Genomic DNA, 18,081 nt, shown 5'->3' on the forward strand with positions numbered 1-18,081 from the left:
TTAGGGTCCTTTAGACAAGTGACAACATTTAGGACAACATTAGGCTTAAATGGGGTATACCATGCTACAGTATAAAGAGACCAAACTGGAAATCTCATGGAACACCGGAATTTATGAAAGACCGTATGAGTTGGCCTTTGAAAAAAGCGGGAATTCTATATTGGGAAGAACTAATGGAGGAAACAGGATTATACTGGACATACTGGACACCATCTGTGAAAAAGACGCTGCAACCGTCTCGGTGTTAGTATAGAGTTTATATTGCTTCTTGTTTGTATTCTTGGAGTTCAAGTTTTCGTCAATATTATTTTTGCCCATTATTTATTCTTTTTTGTTGTCACTGCATACCCCATTCTCATACTTGTGTCGCCCGATATTCACCAAGAAAGGTTTAGTTGTAACCTAATCGTGCTTTCACTCAGAGGCAGACATTGAGGTCTGATGCTTTAGTGGTAAAGGGCATCACAGAGCATCTGAATCCCATGATTATTCCTCCGCGTGTTATTTCATGGCATCATGCCCCCTCTGCCACTTGAGACTATTCTGAGGTTTCAGCACCTTGCTCTGCCACCCTATGCCCTCATTCTTTTCCAGCTCCTTTTCTCAAGAGTGGACCATAGACATCTCACACTGTGACCTGCCATTCCAATTAGGGCTTTGCAAAGTTGAGAATCTTTGTGCTAAGTTTTCCAAACCCCACCAGTCTTGAAGTTTTACTTCCTTCAGGCTCTCTAGCTACAGATTCCGCACAGGAAGGGCAGGACATTCAACTTAGGGAATAACAATCAGAGGTTTTTATACATGCTGCAGCTCAGGGTTGTCCTCAGCAGCTAAAGCCCCACCGCCCAGGTAGCTCCTTCCCACCTAAGTCCCACCCAAGTCCCAACTACAACCTGGACAGCTGGGAGGGGAAAAAAGTAATGAGCAGCTGCCAAGCAGTAGCCCCAAGAACAGTAGAAACCATTTCCACTGCCACCTCACTTCTCTTTTGTGCCCACTCTTTTTTAAAATGGTATTTTAAAAACTTTGATAGCTTGGCACTTTATTAAGGTGGTTCTTCTGACCAAACGTCCCCTAGGCAGCATTAGAAGCCATTGTTGTTTACCGCTAGGTAGACAAAGTCTACTCTGATCTGCCTGTGTGATGAATACTCCACAAATTCATTGGTCCACTTCTTTTATTTGTGTACATTTCTGGCACCTGTCTTAAAACCTCATGGATTTTACCAATATTGACCCGCTTTTTATTTTCTTTGTGTGCTCTCCAATCCACGTGTGTTATGCAGTGGGAAGATTACAGAAAAATGTCCAGCGCAACAGAAAATACACGGAGATCCGAAGATGTTTCAGAAGGACCCGTGCACTTTAATTTCTTGCTTGCAATTCCCGCTGACCCCACGATCTCGTGGGTGGATATTGCAACCTCACAAAGTTACTGCTTGATCCGAAGTTTGAGATATGACTGTATTCTATATCGATTTTAGCCTACGTATATTTTCGAGCATTTTATTTTGCCTAGCATTATAATTAGGCATTTTTAAGATAAATGTATGACATGATGGAGTCTTCAAGGCTTAAAATATGAATTACTGCATGAAGTTATGCTGTGTATTTTATTCTGTTATGATTATACATGTATACACAAATGAGGATTTATTTGATTTGATGGTAGCAAAGTATTTAACAAGTTGCGTGAAGTTGTAAGACATTCACCTTTATAACGTTACACCTCTCCAAGTGTAATGCGGCTTCTTGATTTTTTTTATTTGGCTGACAACCTTCAATGACGTTGATGTCGGTCCTCTCTTTTCATTGTCTTCAGCAATTTATTTCCAATCTTTCATGATCTTCATTCACCAACAGTAATGTCTTTCATAGCTCTGACACATTAGCCAAAGAATCAAAATGTCATAGAATGTACGATGCAATCAGAATACTTTCTCAGAGTCCCATCAAGAATGCCAGGTGGCCCAAACCAGAGCTAGCTTTGAAAACCAATAGAAAACTTTGGCCCTCATTATGAGGCTGGCGGTCTGCCGTGGCAGTCTTAACACTCTGGCGGTAAATACCACCACATCACGAGTTGTGTAGCTTGGCTGCCGTCAAACCTCCACAACGCTGGCTGGCCTGCCGGTGCGCACGCACAAACGTGGCCGGCAGTGTGCAACCCCAACCTGGCAGCAGGCTTGAGCCTGCAGGCCAGATTACAAAGCTGCAGACTGCCATTCTTTCCGTGGCAGTCACCCCTCCACGAAAACCCTGGCAGTCACGCACTCGGTGACAGGAATCCCCATTCTTGTCGCCGGCACATGCACCCCCACACGTCCGCACACATGCACACACCCCCACCACCCGCCCATACACTTACAAACACCCCCCCCACCCCTTCAAGCATGCATGCATTCACATAAACACCTCTCAGCATAGGCATTCATTCACACATACACACCTCTCAGCATAGGCATTCATCCACACAGACACCCCCACTCACTTGCATACATGCAGACACCCCCCCACTCCACCGCATACATGCAGACACACACCCCCACTTACTCGCATACATGCAGACACCCACCCCATTCATGCGCACACATGCAGACACACACCCCCATTCACACGCAGTCACATTCAATCACATACACGCAGTCACACTACACCCCCTCCACACACAAGCACTCACACTACACCCCCCTACTTCCTCCACACACACGCACTCACACTACACCCCCCTCCACACACACACACACACTCACACTACACTCCCCTCCACATATATGCACACACACACCCAGACACCCTCCCCGCCCCTTTCGGACGACCACTTACCTTCTTCATCGAGGTCGTCCGGGAGGGGATGGGTCCTGGCGGTCTTGCACCGCCAGCACCACCACACCAGCAGGACTTTGCCATGCCGTATTATGGCTTGTAATACGGCGGGCAGAGTTCTGCTGCCATGGTGGTGCTGACGATGTAACCGCCTCTTCAGAGTCGGACTTACGCTCAGAAATGGGAGGAGGTCCTCCGAAATCTCCTAACATGCCGGGCAACAGTCTGCCAGCACTGGCAGTCTGTTGCCTGCAGCGGCTTGGCGGTCTTCATAATAGAGCGCCAAGGCATGATAAGGCCCATAATGTCTGCTGCTTCTGCTACTCTAGGCATAAGTTTACCGCCCCAAAGATCACAAACGTGAGAAGAGATCTTTGCCTACTAAACACAATCCTAGCACTTTATCTCAACAGAACTCACCACAATAATCCCAAAATTGGCACCAAAAATGCATCCAAGCAGTGCGCTGTTTATCGTATTATATTAAACCAAATTAATAAACTTTTTCACTACTGGTTGAATTTACATTTACCAGCTGAGGCGGGCATTGACTGCCCATCCCAGGACAGCACCAAAGTGAAGGTCTTCGAAGAAAAACAATTAGTCAATGCTCAAGAGAGATTCAGCAGGACCAGTGGAAAGGATTTGCTCTGTAATGCTTTATTACATCTCTTGTAAATGAAAGAAAGAAACCTACCCGAAAGCCCTCCCCTCCCACCTATAACAACAGGAATTCTAAAATGTTGCTGCATTAAATGGAAAATATAACAGCACACAACCATAATTTCAGCAGACACTCTGCTTAGTTAAAATAAAGTAATATATGCATCATTTTAAAATTCAAACTTAAAATCATAGGGTAGGTGTCTTCGAACGCTACTCATAACGAAGAGGTGCTGTTGTGCAACGAGCAGGTAAAGCATTTTTACTCAAGAGACCTGTGCAGTCCTCATCCAATAACCGAGATCTTGATTTAGAAAGGACTTAAAAAAAAAATCAGGCAGTTCAGCAGAATTAACAGTCTTATTTTAACATGATCTTAGACATGTTCAAAAAGTCTGAATACGCTGGTATTTACAGCTGTGGCAAAAAATGTGTACGATGAATGGTGTGAACAGATGTAACCGTTAGGAACTTTAAAAAAAAAAAAAAGTTAAACATTTTCACAGGAAAAAAAAACCAAAAAAAATCAACAAAGGATAATAATGTTAACATTTCTATAAAAAAGAAGACAACCACACTGGCTTTCTCCTGTGACCTGCGCTTCTGTGAGTCAGTGCGCATGTGCAGAGGGGCACCTGGAGTGGAAGCACAGTGAAGAACAGCAGGGTGTGAAGAGTCCAAGTGCACAATAGTTTTCTCTTGAAATGTGGATCTGTGAAAGCAAGACATCCGGGGAAAAAAGAATGTCCCAAAAGCAAATCAGTAGCTCAAAGCCACAACAATGTCAAACATGTTCTGCATTAGAATCACTTGAACGCTCAATGACGTCACCCATCTTCAGGGCCGGACTGGTCGTAGTGAGCATCAGGTGTTTCCCTAGGAGGCTGGCAGGGTGGGGGCCGGTTTTGCAGAGGTGGGGGCCGGTTTTGCAGAAGTGCTGCAATATCGGACACAGTAACACATGCAGCAGTGCTTCGCACTTGCAAACCCGACCCGGGGCCTGGTCTGACAAAATTGCCAGGGCTGCTTTGTGCTCCCAGTCCGGCCCTGCCACCTTCAAATACACACTGCCCTACCGACTCGAGCTCCTGTCTGGAATGACATCACTGTAGAAGTGTTATCTCTGACATAAGTAACCCCTGTGGAGCCTGCCACTCGTCCTGTCACTAGCAGGACATGATTAGAACTACCAATACTTTTCTGGCTCTTGCTTTTTTGCAAAGCTGAAATGTTCACCACATTTTGTGTTTGAAATGTACTGTACCATAGAAACTTTTGACATATACGTTTTGGCTGTAGCTCCTAGACAGAGGCTTTTTTTGCAGTCACTGCTGCGAGTGCAGAGGATTGATTTTTATATCTCTGCCAGTATGAACCTTGCCCTGAATATGCTTTAATAACACTAATAGAACAGTCCGGAGCTTTGTTCCCATGTGTTGAGGCTTCTGATCTTTCTTCTTTGGCTGCTAGGATAGAACTGTGTACATGGATTTTCCAAGTGTACGCTAAACCAACAAGTGTTTTGCTTATCATCTACTGGACAGGGGTCCTCAACATCACTTTTGCTCATGGTTTCCTTTCCCCATTCACAACAAGGTCATCTTTGATATCACTAATTCCAATAACTTCTGACAAATGCATTTCTCATGAGGATATGTGACCTTCTAAGAGTGTTTATGCTAGTGGTGATTATGAGGTGTGATTTTACCAAAAAGTGCCTTACATTCATTGCAATCATCAGTTGGACAAGAGGCCAGCATCTTTAAAATTGATTTCTGTATGGGGTACCTATAGCAAAAGAGTAGAAAATACCGCCACTCTCTTTAAAGTAATTCTGTTATGCCCAGAGGTATATTCAAATTGCCTCTTTTAAGAGGTGCTTTCTGCAGGGACCACTTTGCGTGAAGAGTTACTCACACTAAGTGTACACACAGACATTCATTCATGGAGTGGTGATCCAAGAGAGGTCCCTTCTTAACTTGCCTGTCTTAGCACAATTTACACCCGGTTTTACATCAGGGTATCAGGCCAGAGGTCTGCATTCCTGGACTCACTATTCATATAAATTTAGCAATACTTGAGCCCTCTGGATCTAGTGAGGTACTGTGAGAAGCAACACTGAAGGGACTGCACTTTTTTCGCCACACCATTTTGCATATATAATAGTCAGGGCTATATCGGTTCTGTGCCTGGCTCCAGAGGCATTCGTTTAGCAGGTGTACAATAATCTGCTGGTTAATGAAGCGAATTGAAAGCACAGTATACAGGCAGTTTCACCGATGTAATCATTGCCACATAAATATATTTATTTCAGTCTGGTCACCTTTCTATGTGTCATTTCATCACTAGTCGTCCTCTGATGTAATCCTCTCTTCCTTTCTGGAATACTGTGGAATCTAGTTTCTTCTGTTCAGTATTGGTTTGCATTTTTGCATTTACACATACATCCTCTGTGGTGCTCAGTTAATAGGAGGAACAGCACAGGATGCATCTTTGTACCAACATAAACACAATTCACTATTTTGGGCTTTCGTTATTAATCGACACCCCAATGAAGCATGTCTCCTTTTCATTATTCCTGGATTAACGGTTCCAGTCTGTCTTTAGTTTCTTGAAATGACAAGAACATACTTCTTTTGTGTATTACGGTTCGAGAACACACACTCTTCCGTACTATTTTTTCAGGCTTGATGCAAGTTTTCATCTCATTTGCAAAGTGCTTTTTTGGAGTGCGCACAGTTCCATATTCAACATGTCTCTGTGTAGGGCTTTATTCAGAACTGAAGTCAAATCAGACAAAAGCTTTGCTTAAATAAAGTTTACTATTTTATCTCTCTAGTGAGTTTGTAGTCCTGTGAGAATGAGATTTGTGAATGGAAGAAATGTGTTCACTATTTTATGTACATAGATTCTTCATATTTAATTTACAGGATATCATACTAAAGTGTTTTTGTTTCAACAGGGATGCTCTTTGGGTTAAGGCCTACAAGCTTGGCTCCTTTTTTAAGACATCCATGAGGAGTATTAACTTTTACAGCAATATATTTTCTGTTCTGGTTCTATATTCAATGTATCCAGTTCCTCTTTTACAGATTCGTCATTTCCAGAGATTTTTCTTGAACCCTTCACCCCAATGCAACAATGGTTGTTTATGATGTTTAAAGCAGTTGTTTAAGTACTTTTAATACTAAATCATACAAGAATTGTGGATTGTTTTGAGGTTTTGCAAATCTGTCACATGTTCTTTTGTTATTAGTGAGAAAGTACTATTTACTGGGCACTGAGTGTAGCTAATGATCCTGGAATAATATTTTAATCACTTGGTTTAAATCACTTTGATATCACAATGATTGCAATGCTGTAGATTGACTGGAATGAAGGGGTAATTGATACCTTATTTTTTAATATACTCCTAGGGAATATGTCAGCATTTGCTTTAATACTCTGTGGTATTCTTTGCTTGTTTAGACCCAACTATTTTAAGGTTCTCTCCTTTTGCACCTCTTTATGCTGTATTCTTCATATACTTTGAGGTTTCACGTGTAATGTGGTTTTCTATTGGCAATTATGAAATTTACACTTTTGCCAACACAACACAGTATCAAAATATTTAGGAAAATATTTTACTGTGTGAATCTCTTCCTTCAGTTGAAATACACTGTAATGTTTTGGTCAGCAACACACAGTAAATATAAAGTTCTTAAGAGCGTAAACTAAAGCCAAAATAACTAATGTTTGTTTACGTAGAAGGCAGAATAAAAGTGGATACAAATAATCTTCCCTGAAATAATCTTTAGTTGGATTATATGATTATCTGTCCTTTCTCACAGTTCAGTGTGGTTTGACATTTTTACCATTACATTTAGGTAATTTCATCAAACCCAAGTGAATTTTTTACATTTCAAGGCATTGGGAAATTACTAAGTGTGTGTGATACTATGAAATGCCTTTTTAAAAATGATCCATGGTATTCCGAGTTTGTGGCCTTTCTTGTAATTTCATCATAGCTGCATACTCTTCAGTGTGTGTTCTCTGGTGCACATTAAGATTCCCTTTCTGACTGAAACTTTTGTCACATTCTTTACACTGATAAGGTCGCTCTCCTGTGTGTATTCGCTTGTGTGTGATCAAACTTGACGAGCTGAGAAAGCCTTTTCCACAATAAGGGCACGTGTGGAGGTTTTCTCCCGTGTGCATTTGCTGATGCTTCAGCAAGTATGACGCAGAGCTAAAACTCTTTCCACACTGGCCGCACGTGTGGTATTTATCCCCTGTGTATTTTTGTGGCTGGCCCATCAGTCCCAATGAGAAATTGAGGCTCTCGCTCAGATCACTAGATGCGTGGGACTGGTCTGCCAGCGGGGACAGTAGTTCCACATCAGGTGCCTCTAATGGAATCATGGTCTCCACTAAAGCCTTTTTATGCAAGTGTGTCTTCCTGTGTTTGACAAGAGTTCCCTTAAGGCCGAAGCTTTTCCCACACTCAGTACACTGAAAGGGTTTTTCTGCCCTGTGTCTTATCTTGTGTTTAAGAAGAACTATCTTGTCAGTGAAAATTTCCCCACATTCAGTACATTGATAATATACGGGTTCTGGTATTTCTGGCATTTCTGGCTCCACGTTCCCCTGCATTTCTTCTGTGTGTGTTTTCTGATGTGTAGCAAGATGCTCCTTTCTACCAAAGCTTTTGTCACAGTCATCACAATCATAAGGTCTTTCTCCTGTGTGTGTTCTCTGATGCCGAAAAAGATTTCCCTTTGTACTGAACCTTTTTTCGCAGTCAGTACACTTGTGAGGTCTTTTGCCACCACGTCTCCTCCTCTGGGGCCTAACAAACCCCATCTTACGACTAATAGTTTCACGGCATTTAGTATTCTTTCGCTGATGTCTACTAAGATTTGTTTTATACGTAAAGCTTTTATCACATCTATCACATGGATAAAGGCCTGGTTTGTTTACCTTTTTTACTTTTTCAAACCCACTACCCGGGCCCAAATGAATCATTTTATGTTGAATTAGATCAATGTTATGCCTGAAACTCTTTTCACATTCATCACAATTGTAGGGTCCAACCGTTTGCTGTGCTTTTGGTTGAAAATCAGGAGCCTTTGAGCTTTTCTGACTACTTTCAGATTCTTCATAGTTATCTGAACTATTTAGATTAGGGATTTCATCATATGAAGTGGAATGTGTTGACTGCTTGAAACCATTTTCAAATGCAGGAGATTTCGCTCTTCCAAGGTCCTCCTTACTTTTGGACCATCTATGTTTTCTTCCTGAATTTGTTCTTTTCTCAGTATTCTGCAGCAATTTCAGCTTAAGTTTTCCAGTTGAAGTTTTATACAGAGTTGATTTTTTTGTAGAATTTACTATATCTCCGCCTTTTTCTTTTCTGTTCTTGGTTCCATTTCCTGACAAATAAATAAAAGTTAATTTATGAATATAAAATCAATGATCTTTTTTAACATACTAGCAGTCCAAGCTTAACATCCTGCATTAATCCCAGGAAAAGAGCAAGAGGGACCACAGATAAGCAAATTATGTTTTAATATCCACAGTTTGAGTAAAAACATGCCATGGATGAAGATGTAGGAATAACACTGGCTCGTGGAGGGACATAACAGTGGATCACTTTAGTTTACTGCGATCAGTCATTCAGTCCTTCTTGTGAAAATAAATACTTTAGGGTGGGATGTAATGTTTGGCGGATGGAGTGTAGTGTGTCAGGTTCATGTGAGGTGCACAAATGGAGGCATAATATTTCCTCATGCAGTGCTTCCTACACTAGCTCTGGCTGGCAAGCACTGCTATCATGTGTGCCCAGTGAATACTGTTAGACTCTGCTGGAGGTGATGCATCAAACGTGCAAGGACAATGCATGTGCCCCAGATGTACTGCTGGGGTGTTACCCCACGGTTAGTGAGGTAGCAGTATCAGCTAACAAAGTTACAGACTGAAGCAGCAGTCTCCAGTGTGGGATGGTTTTATGAACACATGTCATTTCAAACATTCATTTGTTTTAGGACACCTAATTACTAATCAGAACAGTTTAACATCAAAAGGGAAGAACCCAGAGGTTCTTCCTACAATCCATACTTGGTGGATTTTACTCACCAGCTGTCGCTCTTTCTGACTCCTTCTCCTTCTCAGAAGGGGTTTCTTCATCCAGTAGAATAATCAAGGGAGGAACAAGTGGACCTGAAAAAAAAAGTTTAAAAATATGTGATAAGATTCCAGGTACACAAACCAAAGAATCACAATTAAAAAGGAAAAATAATATGTGGGAACATAAACTTGATAACAAATTTGACCTTAGAGTTTTCTCACACCATCTCAGTCTTCCAAATTAAAGTGCCAGGAGCACTGATCAAGTTATTTTTTTCCTATCTTTTGAGCAATGGTTCTAGCAGGGGTGTGGAATTCCTAAAGCCCAACGCCAGGACAACAAGTTTTCAGGTTTATTTTGTCCTTGAGACAAGTAGGCCCAACCCCTGCAGCACAAATCCTTTGGCTGCCAATTTACAGTACCACAGTACAGAGCAGGGAAAGGAATTGTTTGCAATTGAGGTAATATTTGTGTCTATATGTTAATGCTGTCCGAGCTTGTATTTATGGTTCATTGATACAAAGCTTTTATTATTAGGGTGTGCATTCTAAATAAATATTGTAAGCTCGGACTGCACTACCCACAGTGGTTCCAGTAAAAAAAAGAAAAAATGTGTACACGTTTGCAAAGTTTAAAAATATAAGGTTATGAAGAATGCTCTCAGAATGCTCTCTGATTAAATGCAAATATTTGCAGAAGCTTGAAAGTAAGTATGATGTTTTTATTCATTTAAAATAAAATGTTCACAAAAAAATGCAACTATAAAAAAAAACTTTTGCTAAACTACTGTGAAATTTTAGGCACCATTTCTTTGAAGCAGCATCATTTAGTAAAATGTCTTGACGCATGCTAGTATTTCGAAAAAATATTCATACTGGAACGTCATTGTAAACAAGCATTGGCAAAGCCAATAGGTGCGACACTGGCGGTCAGTCTTTTGGTTTTGTCAGTGCGTGTATTGTTTTGACATTGCTTCTGTAAAATTTTATAGATGTGGGAGCTGCTGGGCCTTCATCACTATAAACAAGTTTTAGCAAAAAGCTAAAATATATTTTTTCAGCCCAAAAAGCACACATTGCCAAAGTAGTTCTTGGTTCTGAACAAAACTACTTTGTGTACCGATATGCTCCTTGTGAAACAGCAGATTGCGATCACTGCAATGTAAGGTAACATGGATATGCAGAGCGCAGAATTTGTCACCCATAAGGGTATCCAGGCACTGAGTAGTAGCGGGTTCTGCAAGAAGGATCAGTCACAGTGAAGCCAGCCAATAGGAAACGCCTCAAGACATGGCTCTACGACCAGTAGCTTCCCCCCCCAAGCGCCTTGAGACCCTAACGGGTGACTAGTGCGCTCTATAAATAATCGATTGATTGACTGATTGATGGATAGAGAGAGATAGAGTTTTAATAAAAAGAAACGTCTTGGTTAACGTCAGACCTATTTAGGGGGCAATTCTTAAAGAAAGTCACAAAAGTGCACCCATGGTGTATGTCTTTGCATTAGTGCAGATTTGTGTATTTGATTGATTCACAAGGATTTACAGAAGTGAACCAGGAAATTGTACTCCTAGAAAATTATTTTTAACTGTACTTTAGCACAAGCAAATCTGTCGGTGTAGATTTGCTCATGCGAAAATGTATTGAGAGTTCACTTTCCTTTTAACCACTTTTTTCCCCAAACCTGGAAGGAGTTTTACTTCTGACCCTTGTCAGGAGTACATTTTTAACCTTTCTCAGTAAGGAAAATTATTAGAGAAGAGCTGGGAAAAACGTTTAACACACAAGTTAGTAGGTTTGCAAAGACTCAAAAGGGCATTCCAGCCCTGGAACTATTGCTTGCCGCTACCTCCAGCCCCAGCACATAGCTCTGCGGAAAGGTGGCGAAATATGGAAACTGCTAGTGTTCAACCCCTATTATAGTATTAACCCTGCCATAATAAGAAAGGATATTATCAGAGCTCTTATATAATGAGATTGCTGCTATAATTTGTTGCCGCACTTCATGGCACCAAAGGGACAAGTAGAATTTTTTACAGGACAAGTAGATTTACGAAGCAACTTGTCCCATGGGCAAGTAGATATTTTATTAAATTCCACATCCCTGGTTCTACGGAGTTGAATCTGTCCAACCACAACAAAAGTGAGTGGGCACAGACTGCTGAATAATATACATACATACACGTGTTATGTGCATAGGCACAGATGCACAACAACTTTTTAATTAATGTATATTAGTTATGGAACAATACAAGTCAGTTTGTTCAGTTTCGCAGTTCTCACCCCGCTGTCTCTCAAATTGTTTACAATAAGAACCATGCATGGAAAAGATTGGTCATGCATGTAAGGCACAATTTTGTTCCGGGTTCGAGTGTGTTGGTGACCCTTCGGTTCATCTAAACCAGAACTGTACTTTTTGCACTTTACCCTGGTCAGCATGGCTAATGCTCACGTTTGGTTTGGTTGTGTGTGTGTAGATACTGACTATTTTGCATCCTATTAATGTTTTTACCACTTAATTGTGTACCCAATAATTTTTCTACCACTGTGCTACCCTACTTTTCCCTTAAATTGCCTGGACCATGTTCATCAACGAAAATAAACATTTTTAAAGCTTCTGAAAAATCACAAAATTATCCTATTCATAATAAATCTAAGGTATTACAAGTTTTTTTCCACAATCTAGGAAACATGGACTTTAATAGTCATTTCTGGTCACAAAAACTGTATAATTTTAGAGACACTCTTTTGTGACCCAAAAGTAAGTATGCTGGTGCTATGTAAATATCCTAATTAAATCTTGCACAGTAGTTCAATTATTAAAGTGCTGTCTGGGGTCTCTTAGATAAGCTGCCCACGTAACACTATAAATACACACACTCCCATTTTTCATCATTAGCTGCAATATGAAAATGGTACTTCCCTATAACCAAATGTTTGTGGCGTGTTGTGTAATAGATCACATGTGCTCTATCTTGGCATCTAGTGTTGAGTTTGGGATATTACAACATTTTTGCTTTAAACTCTAAGTTTCGATTTCAAGAATGATTTATGATCAAGAAGGCACCATCTTAAATTGTGGTATTTTTATCCCCATCAAATATGTGTGTCTGTTTGTGTGTGTGTTAAGTACAGAATGAACTGCTTTGTAAAGCTAACCATCAAATGTCACCGCAACACCTTCTAAAGGGGAGGAGGATGGTGCATGAATCTACAACACGACGAGCAACACACAGATGGTTACTGGTAAGTGACATTTTACGATTGCAGCATGTGTCATCGTTAATCACATGCTCTACACTGACTTCCACTCATTGTCCCTTCTCCTGAATGATAAGGTTGATGGAAACAAGAGGTATTTGCAGCAAGTAAGGTTTTCAAAGACTGTGTGACCAACTTGTGTTTCACTTTTTTGCACAAGTGTCCGCAGAGCAATTATTTGCACGTACATGAGCAGATGATCCTATTGCTGTTTTAAAAATATCACTGAGTAAGATATGGCCAAGGAAAGCCACAGTGACTCTTTTTTTACACATTAAAAAGCCTACGTTCTGCGAGTTGTCAGTCTGCACACGCCCAACACACCTGAGAGCATCACACAATTCATCTAGCATAGCTCCATTGGCAGTGGGCTGGATCACATTGTAGAGAAAATCAATAATTCTTATTTCTGATACTTCCGCATGGCTCCGGTTTGGTGATGGACGAAATGAAGAAGGTTGATATCTATATGGACCTACACAAATTGAAATTAAAATACTGAAGGTCGATATAAATAACAACTGTATCGATGTAAAGTGCACCCTTTCTGTTAGAAAAATTGTTACCTGAGGGAAGTGATTCCTGGGCAATAGAGTCGTAGAGGGTTGAGCGCCACACTGGTTACTTAAAGAGGACTAACACTAGTGTGATCACTGAGGCCCCACATTGCCCGTGGGAATTCATTATTTTGTTGCGGTGGAACGATTCAGATGCAGTCTGTTTCCTGGCTTTGGGACTCACAGAGGGACATGGAGATGATTGCTGTCAGAAGATGGCTTCCTCTCAGAAGCCGTAATCAAGACTCCACTCTCTCTGGCCTCCAGGGATACTGGATGGGCCTTCTCTTCATCGGAGTATGTCCAACAAACTTCTCTGATGGCTCGGAAGAACAGCATTGCTGCATCAAATGCTGCATCCACAAATGTTTCCTCTTGTAAAGGATGAGCTTCCTTTTAAAAGCCTAGTAAGTCAAACTGTTTGATTTCTCGTGGTCATTTGACAGAGGAAGGTTACAGATCCAATGATCATCTGAGAATGGGAACTTGGTGTTGCATTCAGGCAAACTGAAGGGCATGTTCTCCAGAAGCCACCCACAAGTATATCTATTACGACCGGGCCTTGAAATAGTCAAGTCTCATTTCTGAAGCAGTCAATGTCCGCATGGTGTCTTTGTGTCTCGTAACAGGTGATTCTGGTCTGTGGAATCGTAGAACTGGCTTTTGTTTTCAAAACAATCTAAGGTAGCACCTCTGTCCTGGTGCACTGTGGGGTTCAGGAATGGCTCACCCCCCATCTTGAAACCAAAATCTCTGTTTTTAAGAAAAACAATTGCAATGTGATCTACAGCAGTGCAAACATTATTTTATTTGTGCTTTTGGTGCAACGTAAATGCTTCCCCATGACAGTGTTGGCTTAACAACCTTCTTCTGTTGTTGGAGTGTCCTACTCTACGCCAATATGGGTGGGTTCACCCTGCTTTCATTGTTGGAAAACAGGGTTTAATCTTTTATATCAACTAATGGATTTGATTCATGTTAGCACAGCCATCATCCCACTACAACCAAAACATCAGTAGAAATGTTTTTATATTCCTATTATTAATTGTCCAGACCGTCTGAAATGGAAGTTTCACAGACCTACAAAGATCTTCCATACGCCTTTATGAATGATACAAGGGAACATAAGTCTCTTACGTCTTGTCTGAGGGTGGAGAACGGGGCAAATAAAAAAGACTCAAAGTAATTTTCATAACTAGAGACCCATGACTCTTGTTGTGTGCAGCAACATCTAGGTTTCCATGGGCTACTTCATATGAGAGAGCCAAATCTTTGAAATAACATTATTATGTATAGAAACATTACTCCAAATTACTTGTTGTAGGAAAGTACCATCTTGCCTGGCATGTTACCCCCATCTTTCACTGTATATATGTTGTTTTAGTTGTATGTGTCACTGGGACCCTGGTAACCCAGGGCCCCAGTGCTCATAAGTGTGCCTGAATGTGTTACCTGTGTAGTGACTAACTGTCTCACTGAGGCTCTGCTAATCAGAACCTCAGTGGTTATGCTCTCTCATTTCTTTCCAAATTGTCACTGACAGGCTAGTGACCATTTTTACCAATTTACATTGGCTTACTGGAACACCCTTATAATTCCCTAGTATATGGTACTGAGGTACCCAGGGTATTGGGGTTCCAGGAGATCCCTATGGGCTGCAGCATTTCTTTTGCCACCCATAGGGAGCTCTGACAATTCTTACACAGGCCTGCCACTGCAGGCTGAGTGAAATAACGTCCACGTTATTTCACAGCCATTTTACACTGCCCTTAAGTAACTTATAAGTCACCTATATGTCTAACCTTTACCTGGTAAAGGTTAGGTGCAAAGTTACTTAGTGTGAGGGCACCCTGGCACTAGCCAAGGTGCCCCCACATTGTTCAGAGCCAATTCACTGAACTTTGTGAGTGCGGGGACACCATTACACGCGTGCACTACATATAGGTCACTACCTATATGTAGCTTCACCATGGTAACTCCGAATATGGCCATGTAACATGTCTATGATCATGGAATTGCCCCCTCTATGCCATCCTGGCATTGTTGGTACAATTCCATGATCCCAGTGGTCTGTAGCACAGACCCTGGTACTGCCAGACTGCCCTTCCTGGGGTTTCTCTGCAGCTGCTGCTGCTGCCAACCCCTCAGACAGGCAGCTGCCCTCCTGGGGTCCAGCCAGGCCTGGCCCAGGATGGCAGAACAAAGAACTTCCTCTGAGAGAGGGTGTGACACCCTCTCCCTTTGGAAAATGGTGTGAAGGCAGGGGAGGAGTAGCCTCCCCCAGCCTCTGGAAATGCTTTGTTGGGCACAGATGTGCCCAATTCTGCATAAGCCAGTCTACACCGGTTCAGGGACCCCTTAGCCCCTGCTCTGGCGCGAAACTGGACAAAGGAAAGGGGAGTGACCACTCCCCTGACCTGCACCTCCCCTGGGAGGTGTCCAGAGCTCCTCCAGTGTGCTCCAGACCTCTGCCATCTTGGAAACAGAGGTGCTGCTGGCACACTGGACTGCTCTGAGTGGCCAGTGCCACCAGGTGACGTCAGAGACTCCTTGTGATAGGCTCCTTCAGGTGTTAGTAGCCTTTCCTCTCTCCTAGGTAGCCAAACCCTCTTTTCTGGCTATTTAGGGTCTCTGTCTCTGGGGAAACTTTAGATAACGAATGCATGAGCTCAGCCGAGTTCCTCTGCATCTCCCTCTTCACCTTCTGATAAGGAATCGACCGCTGACCGCGCTGGAAGCCTGCAAACCTGCAACATAGTAGCAAAGACGACTACTGCAACTCTGTAACGCTGATCCTGCCGCCTTCTCGACTGTTTTCCTGCTTGTGCATGCTGTGGGGGTAGTCTGCCTCCTCTCTGCACCAGAAGCTCCGAAGAAATCTCCCGTGGGTCGACGGAATCTTCCCCCTGCAACCGCAGGCACCAAAAAGCTGCATTACCGGTCCCTTGGGTCTCCTCTCAGCACGACGAGCGAGGTCCCTCGAATCCAGCGACACCGTCCAAGTGACCCCCACAGTCCAGTGACTCTTCAGCCCAAGTTTGGTGGAGGTAAGTCCTTGCCTCACCTCGCTGGGCTGCATTGCTGGGAACCGCGACTTTGCAAGCTACTCCGGCCCCTGTGCACTTCCGGCGGAAATCCTTCGTGCACAGCCAAGCCGGGGTCCACGGCACTCTAACCTGCATTGCACGACTTTCTAAGTTGGTCTCCGGCGACGTGGGACTCCTTTGTGCAACTTCGGCGAGCACCGTTTCACGCATCCTCGTAGTGCCTGTTTCTGGCACTTCTCCGGGTGCTACCTGCTTCAGTGAGGGCTCTTTGTCTTGCTCGACGTCCCCTCTCTCTGCAGGTCCAATTTGCGACCTCCTGGTCCCTCCTGGGCCCCAGCAGCGTCCAAAAACGCCAAACGCACGATTTGCGTGTAGCAAGGCTTGTTGGCGTCCATCCGGCGGGAAAACACTTCTGCACGACTCTCCAAGGCGTGGGGGATCCATCCTCCAAAGGGGAAGTCTCTAGCCCTTGTCGTTCCTGCAGTATTCACAGTTCTTCAGCCTAGTAAGAGCTTCTTTGCACCAACCGCTGGCATTTCTTGGGCATCTGCCCATCTCCGAGTTGCTTGTGACTTTTGGACTTGGTCCCCTTGTTCCACAGGTACCCTCAGTCAGGAATCCATCGTTGTTGCATTGCTGATTTGTGTTTTCCTTGCATTTTCCCTCTAACACGACTATTTTGTCCTTAGGGGAACTTTAGTGCACTTTGCACTCACTTTTCAGGGTCTTGGGGAGGGTTATCTTTCTAACTCTCACTATTATCTAATAGTCCCAGCGACCCTCTACAAGGTCACATAGGTTTGGGGTCCATTCGTGGTTCGCATTCCACTTTTGGAGTATATGGTTTGTGTTGCCCCTATCCCTATGTTTCCCCATTGCATCCTATTGTAACTATACATTGTTTGCACTGTTTTCTAAGACTATACTGCATATTTTTGCTATTGTGTATATATATCTTGTGTATATTTCCTATCCTCTCACTGAGGGTACACTCTAAGATACTTTGGCATATTGTCATAAAAATAAAGTACCTTTATTTTTAGTATAACTGTGTATTGTGTTTTCTTATGATATTGTGCATATGACACTAAGTGGTACTGTAGTAGCTTCACACGTCTCCTAGTTCAGCCTGAGCTGCTCTGCTAAGCTACCATTATCTATCAGCCTAAGCTGCTAGACACCCTATACACTAATAAGGGATAACTGGGCCTGGTGCAAGGTGCAAGTACCCCTTGGTACTCACTACAAGCCAGTCCAGCCTCCTACATTGGTTGTGCAGTGGTGGGATAAGTGCTTGAGACTACTTACCACTCTTGTCATTGTACTTTTCATAAGAGAAAAATATACAAAACAAGGTCAGTGTATATACACATAGCCAAAAAGTTTTGCATTTCCTCTTTTCACTCTTTTCTAAGTGCTGAAAAGTACTTCTAAACTTTCAAAAAGTTCTTAAAAGTTTAAAAAGTTTTTTTCTGTCTTTCCAAAAAGTTCTGAAAACTTTTTTCTCTTTTCCTATCACTTTAACTCTCTCTAAAAATGTCTGGCACAGGCCAAAAAGTTGAACTGTCCAAACTTGCATATGATCACCTTAGCTGGAAAGGAGCAAGGAGTCTCTGCATAGAG

At 42.5% G+C, this 18,081-nt stretch overlaps 1 protein-coding gene across 1 annotated transcript in view; it reads right to left on the bottom strand.

Moving 5' to 3' along the window:
• Positions 1-3,466: 3,466 nt before the first annotated feature.
• Positions 3,467-18,081, bottom strand: part of LOC138303596 (zinc finger protein ZFP2-like) — a 62,227-nt gene continuing 47,612 nt past the window's right edge. The window contains exons 8-9 of the mRNA XM_069242877.1: positions 9,603-9,686; positions 3,467-8,899 (exon numbers count right to left, since the gene is read on the bottom strand). Of these exons, the coding sequence (XP_069098978.1) occupies positions 7,440-8,899; positions 9,603-9,686 (1,544 nt within the window). The 3' untranslated portion in view covers positions 3,467-7,439. The remainder of the gene's footprint in view (positions 8,900-9,602; positions 9,687-18,081) is intronic.

Source organism: Pleurodeles waltl, chromosome 7, assembly GCF_031143425.1.
Source record: "Pleurodeles waltl isolate 20211129_DDA chromosome 7, aPleWal1.hap1.20221129, whole genome shotgun sequence".
In the NCBI taxonomy this organism is placed as follows: Eukaryota; Metazoa; Chordata; class Amphibia; order Caudata; family Salamandridae; genus Pleurodeles; species Pleurodeles waltl.